Raw genomic sequence first — 12,002 nt, forward strand, 5'->3', positions numbered from 1 at the left:
ATGTGTGTGATCTGATGTGAGTGGGTGTGTGATCTGATGTGAGTGGGTGTGTGATGTGATCTGTGTGATCTGATGTGAGTGGGTGTGCGATGTGATGTGTGTGATCTGATGTGAGTGGGTGTGTGATGTGATGTGTGTGATCTGATGTGAGTGGGTGTGTGATGTGATGTGTGTGATCTGATGTGAGTGGGTGTGTGATGTGATGTGTGTGATCTGATGTGAGTGGGTGTGTGATCTGATGTGAGTGGGTGTGTGATGTGATGTGTGTGATCTGATGTGAGTGGGTGTGCGATGTGATGTGTGTGATCTGATGTGAGTGGGTGTGTGATGTGATGTATGTGAGTGGGTGTGTGATCTGATGTGTGTGGGTGTGCGATCTGATGTGTGTGGGTGTGCGATCTGATGTGTGTGGTTGTGTTATCTGATGTGAGTGGGTGTGCGATGTGATGTGTGTGATCGTATGTGTGTGGATGTGTGATCTGATGTGAGCGGGTGTGTGATGTGTGTGGGTGTGTGATCTGATGTGAGCGGGTGTGTGATCTGATGTGTGTGATCTGATGTGAGTGGGTGTGCGGTCTGATGTGAGTGGGTGTGCGGTCTGATGTGAGTGGGTGTGTTATCTGATGTGAGTGGGTGTGCGATGTGATGTGTGTGATCTGATGTGAGTGGGTGTGCGGTCTGATGTGAGTGGGTGTGCGATCTGATGTGTGTGGGTGTGTTATCTGATGTGAGTGGGTGTGCGATGTGATGTGTGTGATCTGATGTGAGTGGGTGTGTGATCTGATGTGAGTGGGTGTGTGATCTGATGTGTCTGGGTGTGTGATCTGATGTGAGTGGGTGTGTGATCTGATGTGAGTGGGTGTGTGATGTGATGTGTGTGATCTGATGTGAGTGGGTGTGCGATCTGATGTGAGTGGGTGTGCGATCTGATGTGTGTGGGTGTGTTATCTGATGTGAGTGGGTGTGCGATGTGATGTGTGTGATCTGATGTGAGTGGGTGTGTGATCTGATGTGAGTGGGTGTGTGATGTGATGTGTGTGATCTGATGTGAGTGGGTGTGTGATGTGATGTGTGTGATCTGATGTGAGTGGGTGTGTGATCTGATGTGAGTGGGTGTGTGATGTGATCTGTGTGATCTGATGTGAGTGGGTGTGCGATGTGATGTGTGTGATCTGATGTGAGTGGGTGTGTGATGTGATGTGTGTGATCTGATGTGAGTGGGTGTGTGATCTGATGTGAGTGGGTGTGTGATGTGATGTGTGTGATCTGATGTGAGTGGGTGTGTGATGTGATGTGTGTGATCTGATGTGAGTGGGTGTGTGATCTGATGTGAGTGGGTGTGTGATGTGATGTGTGTGATCTGATGTGAGTGGGTGTGCGATGTGATGTGTGTGATCTGATGTGAGTGGGTGTGTGATGTGATGTATGTGAGTGGGTGTGTGATCTGATGTGTGTGGGTGTGCGATCTGATGTGTGTGGGTGTGCGATCTGATGTGTGTGGTTGTGTTATCTGATGTGAGTGGGTGTGCGATGTGATGTGTGTGATCTGATGTGAGTGGGTGTGCGGTCTGATGTGAGTGGGTGTGCGGTCTGATGTGAGTGGGTGTGTTATCTGATGTGAGTGGGTGTGCGATGTGATGTGTGTGATCTGATGTGAGTGGGTGTGCGGTCTGATGTGAGTGGGTGTGCGATCTGATGTGTCTGGGTGTGTGATCTGATGTGAGTGGGTGTGTGATCTGATGTGAGTGGGTGTGTGATGTGATGTGTGTGATCTGATGTGAGTGGGTGTGCGATCTGATGTGAGTGGGTGTGCGATCTGATGTGTGTGGGTGTGTTATCTGATGTGAGTGGGTGTGCGATGTGATGTGTGTGATCTGATGTGAGTGGGTGTGTGATCTGATGTGAGTGGGTGTGTGATGTGATGTGTGTGATCTGATGTGAGTGGGTGTGTGATGTGATGTGTGTGATCTGATGTGAGTGGGTGTGTGATCTGATGTGAGTGGGTGTGTGATGTGATCTGTGTGATCTGATGTGAGTGGGTGTGCGATGTGATGTGTGTGATCTGATGTGAGTGGGTGTGTGATGTGATGTGTGTGATCTGATGTGAGTGGGTGTGTGATCTGATGTGAGTGGGTGTGTGATGTGATGTGTGTGATCTGATGTGAGTGGGTGTGTGATGTGATGTGTGTGATCTGATGTGAGTGGGTGTGTGATCTGATGTGAGTGGGTGTGTGATGTGATGTGTGTGATCTGATGTGAGTGGGTGTGCGATGTGATGTGTGTGATCTGATGTGAGTGGGTGTGTGATGTGATGTATGTGAGTGGGTGTGTGATCTGATGTGTGTGGGTGTGCGATCTGATGTGTGTGGGTGTGCGATCTGATGTGTGTGGTTGTGTTATCTGATGTGAGTGGGTGTGCGATGTGATGTGTGTGATCGTATGTGTGTGGATGTGTGATCTGATGTGAGCGGGTGTGTGATGTGTGTGGGTGTGTGATCTGATGTGAGCGGGTGTGTGATCTGATGTGTGTGATCTGATGTGAGTGGGTGTGCGGTCTGATGTGAGTGGGTGTGCGGTCTGATGTGAGTGGGTGTGTTATCTGATGTGAGTGGGTGTGCGATGTGATGTGTGTGATCTGATGTGAGTGGGTGTGCGGTCTGATGTGAGTGGGTGTGCGATCTGATGTGTGTGGGTGTGTTATCTGATGTGAGTGGGTGTGCGATGTGATGTGTGTGATCTGATGTGAGTGGGTGTGTGATCTGATGTGAGTGGGTGTGTGATCTGATGTGTCTGGGTGTGTGATCTGATGTGAGTGGGTGTGTGATCTGATGTGAGTGGGTGTGTGATGTGATGTGTGTGATCTGATGTGAGTGGGTGTGCGATCTGATGTGAGTGGGTGTGCGATCTGATGTGTGTGGGTGTGTTATCTGATGTGAGTGGGTGTGCGATGTGATGTGTGTGATCTGATGTGAGTGGGTGTGTGATCTGATGTGAGTGGGTGTGTGATGTGATGTGTGTGATCTGATGTGAGTGGGTGTGTGATGTGATGTGTGTGATCTGATGTGAGTGGGTGTGTGATCTGATGTGAGTGGGTGTGTGATGTGATCTGTGTGATCTGATGTGAGTGGGTGTGCGATGTGATGTGTGTGATCTGATGTGAGTGGGTGTGTGATGTGATGTGTGTGATCTGATGTGAGTGGGTGTGTGATCTGATGTGAGTGGGTGTGTGATGTGATGTGTGTGATCTGATGTGAGTGGGTGTGTGATGTGATGTGTGTGATCTGATGTGAGTGGGTGTGTGATCTGATGTGAGTGGGTGTGTGATGTGATGTGTGTGATCTGATGTGAGTGGGTGTGCGATGTGATGTGTGTGATCTGATGTGAGTGGGTGTGTGATGTGATGTATGTGAGTGGGTGTGTGATCTGATGTGTGTGGGTGTGCGATCTGATGTGTGTGGGTGTGCGATCTGATGTGTGTGGTTGTGTTATCTGATGTGAGTGGGTGTGTGATGTGTGTGGGTGGGTGATCTGATGTGAGCTGGTGTGTGATGTGTGCGGTTGTGTGATCTGATGTGTGCGGTTGTGTGATCTGATGTGAGCGGGTGTGTGATCTGATGTGAGCGGGTGTGCGGTCTGATGTGAGCGGGTGTGCGGTCTGATGTGAGTGGGTGTGCGATCTGATGTGAGTGGGTGTGCGATCTGATGTGTGTGGGTGTGCGATCTGATGTGTGTGGGTGTGCGATCTGATGTGAGTGGGTGTGTGATGTGATGTGTGTGGGTGTGTGATGTGATGTGTGTGGGTGTGTGATCTGATGTGAGTGGGTGTGTGATGTGATGTGAGTGGGTGTGTGATCTGATGTGTGTGGGTGTGTGATCTGATGTGAGTGGGTGTGTGATGTGATGTGTGTGGGTGTGTGATCTGATGTGAGTGGGTGTGTGATGTGATGTGAGTGGGTGTGTGATCTGATGTGTGTGGGTGTGTGATCTGATGTGAGTGGGTGTGTGATGTGATGTGTGTGGGTGTGTGATCTGATGTGAGTGGGTGTGTGATGTGATGTGAGTGGGTGTGTGATCTGATGTGTGTGGGTGTGTGATCTGATGTGAGTGGGTGTGTGATGTGATGTGTGTGGGTGTGTGATCTGATGTGAGTGGGTGTGCGATGTGATGTGTGTGATCTGATGTGAGTGGGTGTGTGATGTGATGTGTGTGATCTGATGTGAGTGGGTGTGTGATCTGATGTGAGTGGGTGTGTGATGTGATGTGTGTGATCTGATGTGAGTGGGTGTGCGATGTGATGTGTGTGATCTGATGTGAGTGGGTGTGTGATGTGATGTATGTGAGTGGGTGTGTGATCTGATGTGTGTGGGTGTGCGATCTGATGTGTGTGGGTGTGCGATCTGATGTGTGTGGTTGTGTTATCTGATGTGAGTGGGTGTGTGATGTGTGTGGGTGGGTGATCTGATGTGAGCTGGTGTGTGATGTGTGCGGTTGTGTGATCTGATGTGTGCGGTTGTGTGATCTGATGTGAGCGGGTGTGTGATCTGATGTGAGCGGGTGTGCGGTCTGATGTGAGCGGGTGTGCGGTCTGATGTGAGTGGGTGTGCGATCTGATGTGAGTGGGTGTGCGATCTGATGTGTGTGGGTGTGCGATCTGATGTGTGTGGGTGTGCGATCTGATGTGAGTGGGTGTGTGATGTGATGTGTGTGGGTGTGTGATGTGATGTGTGTGGGTGTGTGATCTGATGTGAGTGGGTGTGTGATGTGATGTGAGTGGGTGTGTGATCTGATGTGTGTGGGTGTGTGATCTGATGTGAGTGGGTGTGTGATGTGATGTGTGTGGGTGTGTGATCTGATGTGAGTGGGTGTGTGATGTGATGTGAGTGGGTGTGTGATCTGATGTGTGTGGGTGTGTGATCTGATGTGAGTGGGTGTGTGATGTGATGTGTGTGGGTGTGTGATCTGATGTGAGTGGGTGTGTGATGTGATGTGAGTGGGTGTGTGATCTGATGTGTGTGGGTGTGTGATCTGATGTGAGTGGGTGTGTGATGTGATGTGTGTGGGTGTGTGATCTGATGTGAGTGGGTGTGTGATGTGATGTGAGTGGGTGTGTGATCTGATGTGTGTGGGTGTGTGATCTGATGTGAGTGGGTGTGTGATGTGATGTGTGTGGGTGTGTGATCTGATGTGAGCTGGTGTGTGATGTGTGCGGTTGTGTGATCTGATATGAGCGGGTGTGCGATCTGATGTGTGTGGGTGTGCGATCTGATGTGTGTGGGTGTGTTATCTGATGTGAGTGGGTGTGCGATGTGATATGTGTGGGTGTGTGATCTGATGTGAGCGGGTGTGTGATGTGCGTGGGTGTGTGATCTGATGTGAGCGGGTGTGTGATCTGATGTGAGCGGGTGTGCGTTCCGCTGCAGGTCCTCCTGTTCTGTCTGAGTATGATTGCGGGGTCTTCTCTCTTCTTTCTTCTCTCTTTTGGGGGCGTCTGCTTTCTATAATGAAGTGTCCTGCAATATTCTGTAACTTTTTTAGCTACACGAACACTTCATTATTGAACTGCGAATAAAGTTCATTTTTTCGTGGGGCTTAAATTTAAGCCTTACGCTGAAAATGCTGAAAATTCCTGCTAGGGCTTATTTTCAGGGAAACACGGTAGATGCAGGGACCGTTATAGACATGCATCCAGAACTGGTCATAGTCTGGGTGCACGGGGGACCTGGCAGGTTCACTTTAAAACATACAACTCTGCCCTTCATCTCTCCAAACATGCTTACTTCAACATATTGCTTAAAGGCATAGCACTCTAAATGCCCCGTTACATGCAACTACATCGCTAACGAGATATCGCTAGGGTCACGGAACTCGTGACGCACATCTGGCGTCGTTAGCGACGTCGTTGCGTGTGACACCTACGAGCGACTGCTAACGATCCGAAAAGAGGCAGAAATCGTCGTTCCTTTCCCAAATATCGTTGCTCATTTTGGACGCAGGTTGTTCGTCGTTCCTGAGGCAGCACACATCGCTACGTGTGACACCCCGGGAACGACGAACAACAGCTTACCTGCGTCCTCCGGCAATGAAGGGAGAGTGATGTTAGTGCGGCTGCTCTCCGCCCCTCCGCTTCTATTGGCGGGCCGCTGTGTGACGTCGCTGTGACGCCACACGAACTGCCCCCTTAAAAAAGAGTTTGTTTGTCGGCCACAGCGACGTCGCTAGGAAGGTATGTGCGTGTGACGTGCACTAGCGATATTGTTTGCCACGGGCAGCGATTTGCCCATGACGCACACACGACGGGGGGAGGTGCGATCGCTAACGACATCGCTATCGCAGAGTGTAAAGCGGCCTTAAGTGTATGAAAAGTTTTGACTTTGCAGAAAGTAATAAAAATGCCTTAAACATTCTCTCTCATTATTCTGGGATTTGGCAAATATAAATAATTTTGGTTCCTAATTGACCTAAAACAGGAAAGCTTTAAGCGGGCTTTACACGCTACGACATCGCTAATGTGGAGTCGTTGGGGTCACGGAATTCGTGACGCACATCCGGCCGCATTAGCGATGCCGTTGCGTGTGACATCGATAAGCGATTTTGCATCGTTGCAAAAACGTGCAAAATCGCTAATCGGCGACATGGGGGTCCATTCTCAAATCTCGTTACTGCAGCAGTAACGAGATTGTTCCTCGTTCCTGCGGCAGCACACATCGCTGCGTGTGACGCCGCAGGAACGAGGAAGCTCCCCTTACCTGCCTCCCGGCCGCTATGCGGAAGGAAGGAGGTGGGCGGGATGTTACGTCCCGCTCATCTCCGCCCCTCCGCTGCTATTGGGCGGCGGTTCAGTGACGTTTCAGTGACGTCGCTGTGACGCCGCACGGACCGCCCCCTTAGAAAGGAGGCGGTTCGCCGGTCACAGCGACGTCGCCGGACAGGTAAGTATGTGTGACGGCTGTGGGCGATGTTGTGCGGCACGGGCAGCGATATGCCCGTGTCGCTCAACAGATGGGGGCGGGTACCCACACTAGCGATATCGGGACCGATATCGCAGTGTGTAAAGTAGCCTTAAGTCTAATTTCATATCAGATAGTGAGAAAAACATGCAGATGTGTCTTTTTAGATAGTGTGTGTAAACTTCTGGTTTCAGCTGTGTATATACCCCTATTTGAGTGCATAAGTAGCTCAATTTAAGACGACATTTTAAAACTCAGTTAAAAGTAATAAGAGAAAGTGAAACTTTCAGAATTTGCGGCAGTGTGATTTCTTCTAGCTCCTCATTCCTGCGAGTCCGAGCACCCGAGCATGGTAACGCTTGCTCATCACTAAGGCTACTTTCACACATCCGGTTTGAGCACTGCGGCTCAATCCGGCTGTGAAAACTATGCAACGGATGCGGCGAAAACACCGCATCCGTTGCATAAATTTTTACATGCGGCCCGTCCGTTTTTTTCCGGTTGCGGCATGCTACTGAGCATCGCGCCGCATCCGGCCTCCATAGGTATGCATTGAAAAATGCGCCGCAGCGGCCGGATGTGCGCGATGCGATGACGCGCGATGCGGTGTTTTTTGCCGGAGCAAAAAACGTTGCAGGGAACGTTCGATCCGGCCGCGGCATCGGCTAAATCTGCCGCATGCGGCAAAAACTGGACCGAACGCAAGCCCCTACGGCACAATACGGCACTAATGTAAGTCTATGCAAAAAAAACCCGCAACCGGCGTTACAAAAGCCGGTTGCGGTTTTTCTGCAGAACGCCGTATTGTGCCGCAGAGCAAAAATCCGGATGTGTGAAAGTAGCCTAAGGCTGCTTTCACACCTCCGGTTTCTGCAATGCGGCACAATCCGGCACTTTGCAGGAAAATCGCAACCGTTTTTTTTTGCTGCCGGTTGCGTTTTTTCTGCATAGACTTTAATTAGTGCCGCATTGTGCCGCATGGCCTTGCGTTCCATCCGTTTTTTGCCGCATGCGGCAGATTTAGCCGATGCGGCGGCCGGATGGAACGTTGCCTGGCACGTTTTTTCGTGCGGCAAAAAAAAACCGCATCGCGCCGCATTCAGCCGATGCGGCGCATTTTTCAATGCATGCCTATGGCGGCCGGATGCGGCGCAATGCGGCAAAAAACGCATCCGGACGCCGCATGCGGTTTTTGCTACTGCGCATGCTCAGTAGCATGCCGCAAGCGGCAAAAACCGGACGGGCTGCATGGGAAAAACGTATGCAAAGGATGCGGTGTTTTCACCGCATCCGTTGCATAGCTTGCACAGCCGGATTGAGCCGCACAGCTCAAGCCGGATGTGTGAAAGCAGCCTAAGGCTACTTTCACACTACGCTTTTTTAACATGCGTCATGAACGTTTTTTTAATGCAAAAACGGATCTAGTGCAAATGCGTTTTCATTTCAATGCATTTGCAATGGACTCGCGTCAACATGCGTTCACCTGCGTTTGCGTGCGTTATAGTAAGGATCCAGCGACTTGCAGTTTTTTAACTTTTTTTCAAAAACGCTACTTGTAGCGTTTTTGAGCTGTGTCCAAATACTGCAAATCGCTGGATCCTGACTAAACAGCACGCAAACGTATGTGAACGCTGGCATGCTGATAGACAGGATCCTGCTTGCTCTACTGAGCATGCCCAGAAACCAGCCTGGCGTGATCAGTCTCTCTCTCTCCCTCCCTCTCTCCCCCTCCCTCTCACTCCACTCTCCCCCGCCTGAGAGCGGAGGATGCTCGTAACCAAGGTAAACATCAGGTAACCGCGGGCTTAGTTACCCGATGTTTATCTTGGTTACGTGCAGGGAGCAGGCTCCTAGCAGCTGCAGACGCTCGTAACCAAGATAAATATCGGGTAACCAAGCAAAGCACTTCTCTTAGTTACCCGATATTTACATTGGTTACGTGTGCAGGGAGCAGGCAGCCCGGCTCCTAGCACCTGCGGATGCTCATATCCAACGTAAATATCGGGTATCCAAGCAAGTTACCGATGTTTACCTTGGTTACAAGCCTCCACAGCTGTCAGAAGCCGGCTCTCCGTCTATCACGTTCAATTCCACTGACTCCCGATCACATGACTCCAATGCCCACCCATAAACTTAAAGTGACAGGATCCTGCAAAATAACACATGCGTTTGCATGCGTTTTTTTGCTGTAACAACAGGATCCGCTTTTACAGCAAAAAAACGTTCATGACGCATGTTAAAAAAAAAAAAAAAAAGTAGTGTGAAAGCAGCCTAATAGACACCAACTGCCATTTCCTATCTCCGTAATGGGAAAGTCTTCACTGAATACAGATTATACTCATGAATTGCGAATTATCAGTGCAGGAGGAGAAAGAAGCAGATTTCTCCTACAAGATGTACTACTGACTTGCTTATTTTCTTGTATACTACTGATTTATTAAATAAGAATTAAAACAGACTTCTTTCCTATGGACATTGTTTGTATAATGAAATGGGAAAACGCAAAAATAATATATAAAAATATTTTTTCAGTCATAGGTATCTGAAGGAGTAAGGAAAGATGGGCTCCGAGGTAAAGGAAAGCCTGAAGGTCTTCAGTCAGTATATAGTGAAAATCCTGCGCCCCACATATGTGCTGAGGAACATGAGCACCTGGATTTCTGAAAGTAAGATATTATTTCAGAAACTTGTACGAAGCATAAAAAAGATATGTACGTAATAATTAACATTTTCCTTCAAAGTAATTGATCCGTATTCTGGATCAGACAAAGGGTGCATTAAAAATCAAATCAGGAACAGGTTAGACAAAAATTGGGGAAAAATACCGACACTTCCACAGGTAGGGAATATAGGAAAAAATTCTTCTTTTATTAATTCAGTTCATGTCACTTATGTGGTCACGATTCCGAACAACTGACGCGTTTCCGGCTTAACGCCCAACCTTACTGCATATGGGAGCGTATATAACATCCTGATTAGCCAATCTTGTAACCGACAGTGTCTATTAGCATATCTATAACATCATTTAAATATATACTTTACCCAAAAATAAGACTCTGTCTTATAATTTTTTTTGCCCCGGTAAAACCATTAAGGCTTATTTTCGGGTAGGGCTTATTTTGGGGAAAACACGGTTGGGGAAAGTTTACCTCTCAAAAAATGCAGATCCCCCCTCCCAGGAGATACTTAACAAATATGCCCTACACGTTTGTTTTTTTTATTTGTTTTTTATTATTTACTAAACCATTCATGTAAAAATTGTATGCCATACACATGTACAAAACGGACATACGAATGGCACAAAGAAAAAATTGATAGCACACGGATCACAATACAGATAAAAAAAATGCTTATTTTTTCTTGGCTGTAAAATGGATGATAATGTGAATCCGGCCTAAGGGGCAGTTTGCATACTACGACATCACAAGCCGATGCTGCGATGCCAAGCGTGAAAGGCCCCGCCCCGTCGCAGCTGCGATATCATGGTGATAGCTGCCGTAGCGAACATTATCGCTATGGCAGCATCACATGCACTCACCTGCCCTGCGACGTCGCTCTGGCCAGCAACCCGCCTCCTTATTAAGGGGGCGGGTCATGCGGTGTCATAGCGACATCACACGGCAGGCGGCCAATAGCAGCGGAGGGGCGGAGATGAGCGGGACGTAAACAATCCCGCCCACCTTCTTCCTTCCGCATAGCCGGCGTGAGCCGCAGGACGCAGGTAGGAGATGTTCCTCGCTCCTGCGACTTCACACACAGCGATGTGTGCTGCCGCAGGAACGAGGAACAACATCGTAACATCGGTATTTCCCAATTCATGGAAATGACCGACGCTACACCGATGATACAATAACGACGTTTTTGCGCTCGTTAATTGTATCAAAAAGGATTTACACACCATGATATCGACTGCGATGCCGGATGTGCGTCACTTTCGATTTGACCCCACCGAGATCGCAGCTGCGATGTCGTAGTGTGCAAAGTGCCCCTAAGGGTTGTCATGGATAGACAGACATCCCGCATGCACACAAGGACGGGTTTTGATCCTTTTAGCTGATCAACAGTTGACCTTCTATATTTTAACTAGTGCTAGACCTGAAAAACAGGCAAGTAGTCACATTGTGTTCTCTTCCAAGTGTTGTGATTTTAGAGCCTGTATACTTTACATTTCAGCACAGCATATTATGCAATGGTATAAAGGGTTCCCAATCATCGTAGTGAAACCCAATACTTATGATTGATATTAGTATGGTTTCATTGTAAATGAAAAAGTTGACCTATGCAGTACTTATTTCTTCAGCGCTCTATTGGGAGACCCAGACGATTGGGGTATAGCTACTGCCCTCTGGAGGCCACACAAAGCACTACATTAAAAGTGCAAGGCCCCTCCCCCTCTGGCTATACCCCCCCGTGGTATCACGGGTTCTCCAGTTTTAGCTTTGTGTGCGAAGGAGGTCAGACATTCCATGCATAGCTCCACAGATTTTAGTCAGCAGTAGCTGCTGACTGTTTCGGATGGAAGAAAAGAGGACACATATAGTGTCCCCAGCATGCTCCCTTCTCACCCCTGGATGGTGTTGTAAGGTTGAGGTACCTATTGCTGGTACAGGGCTGGAGCCTGACATGCTGTTTTCCTTCCACATCCCCTTGTAGGGCTCTGTGGAAGTGGGATCCTGCCGGCCTCTCAGCTCTGATGCCGGGCTCCATCCACAGACCCATTAGAACCTGATGGATTCGGAGCAGGAGTACGATCAGGGACAGGGCCCTGCATCTTACAGGTACTCTGTGTCCCCGGCAGGCACAGACACACTCCGGGCTGGCTGGGTGTTATAGTGCGCCGGGGACCGCAACGTGGAGTTGGTGTCCCTACAGATTACTGGGGGATTGTTTGTGTTTGGGAACGCAGCGCCGACCCCCTCTGGACCGGGCGGCGCTGCTGTGACTTGTGGTGCGCCGGGGATCCGCCGTCCGCGCTTTTACGGCGGCGGCGGTTATAACTTTAGTCCCCGGCTTTTTGGGCCTAGGACGCCGGCAGCTCCGTTTCGTTCCCGCCCC

The 12,002-nt window shown here is 49.3% G+C and overlaps 1 protein-coding gene across 1 annotated transcript in view; it reads left to right on the plus strand.

Moving 5' to 3' along the window:
- The window catches only part of RIGI (RNA sensor RIG-I), a 233,708-nt gene that overhangs the window by 9,987 nt on the left and 211,719 nt on the right, over window positions 1-12,002 (plus strand). The window contains exon 2 of the mRNA XM_075316231.1: window positions 9,480-9,613. Within this exon, the coding sequence (XP_075172346.1) occupies window positions 9,508-9,613 (106 nt within the window). The 5' untranslated portion in view covers window positions 9,480-9,507. The remainder of the gene's footprint in view (window positions 1-9,479; window positions 9,614-12,002) is intronic.

Source organism: Anomaloglossus baeobatrachus, chromosome 1, assembly GCF_048569485.1.
Source record: "Anomaloglossus baeobatrachus isolate aAnoBae1 chromosome 1, aAnoBae1.hap1, whole genome shotgun sequence".
Lineage (NCBI taxonomy): Eukaryota > Metazoa > Chordata > Amphibia > Anura > Aromobatidae > Anomaloglossus > Anomaloglossus baeobatrachus.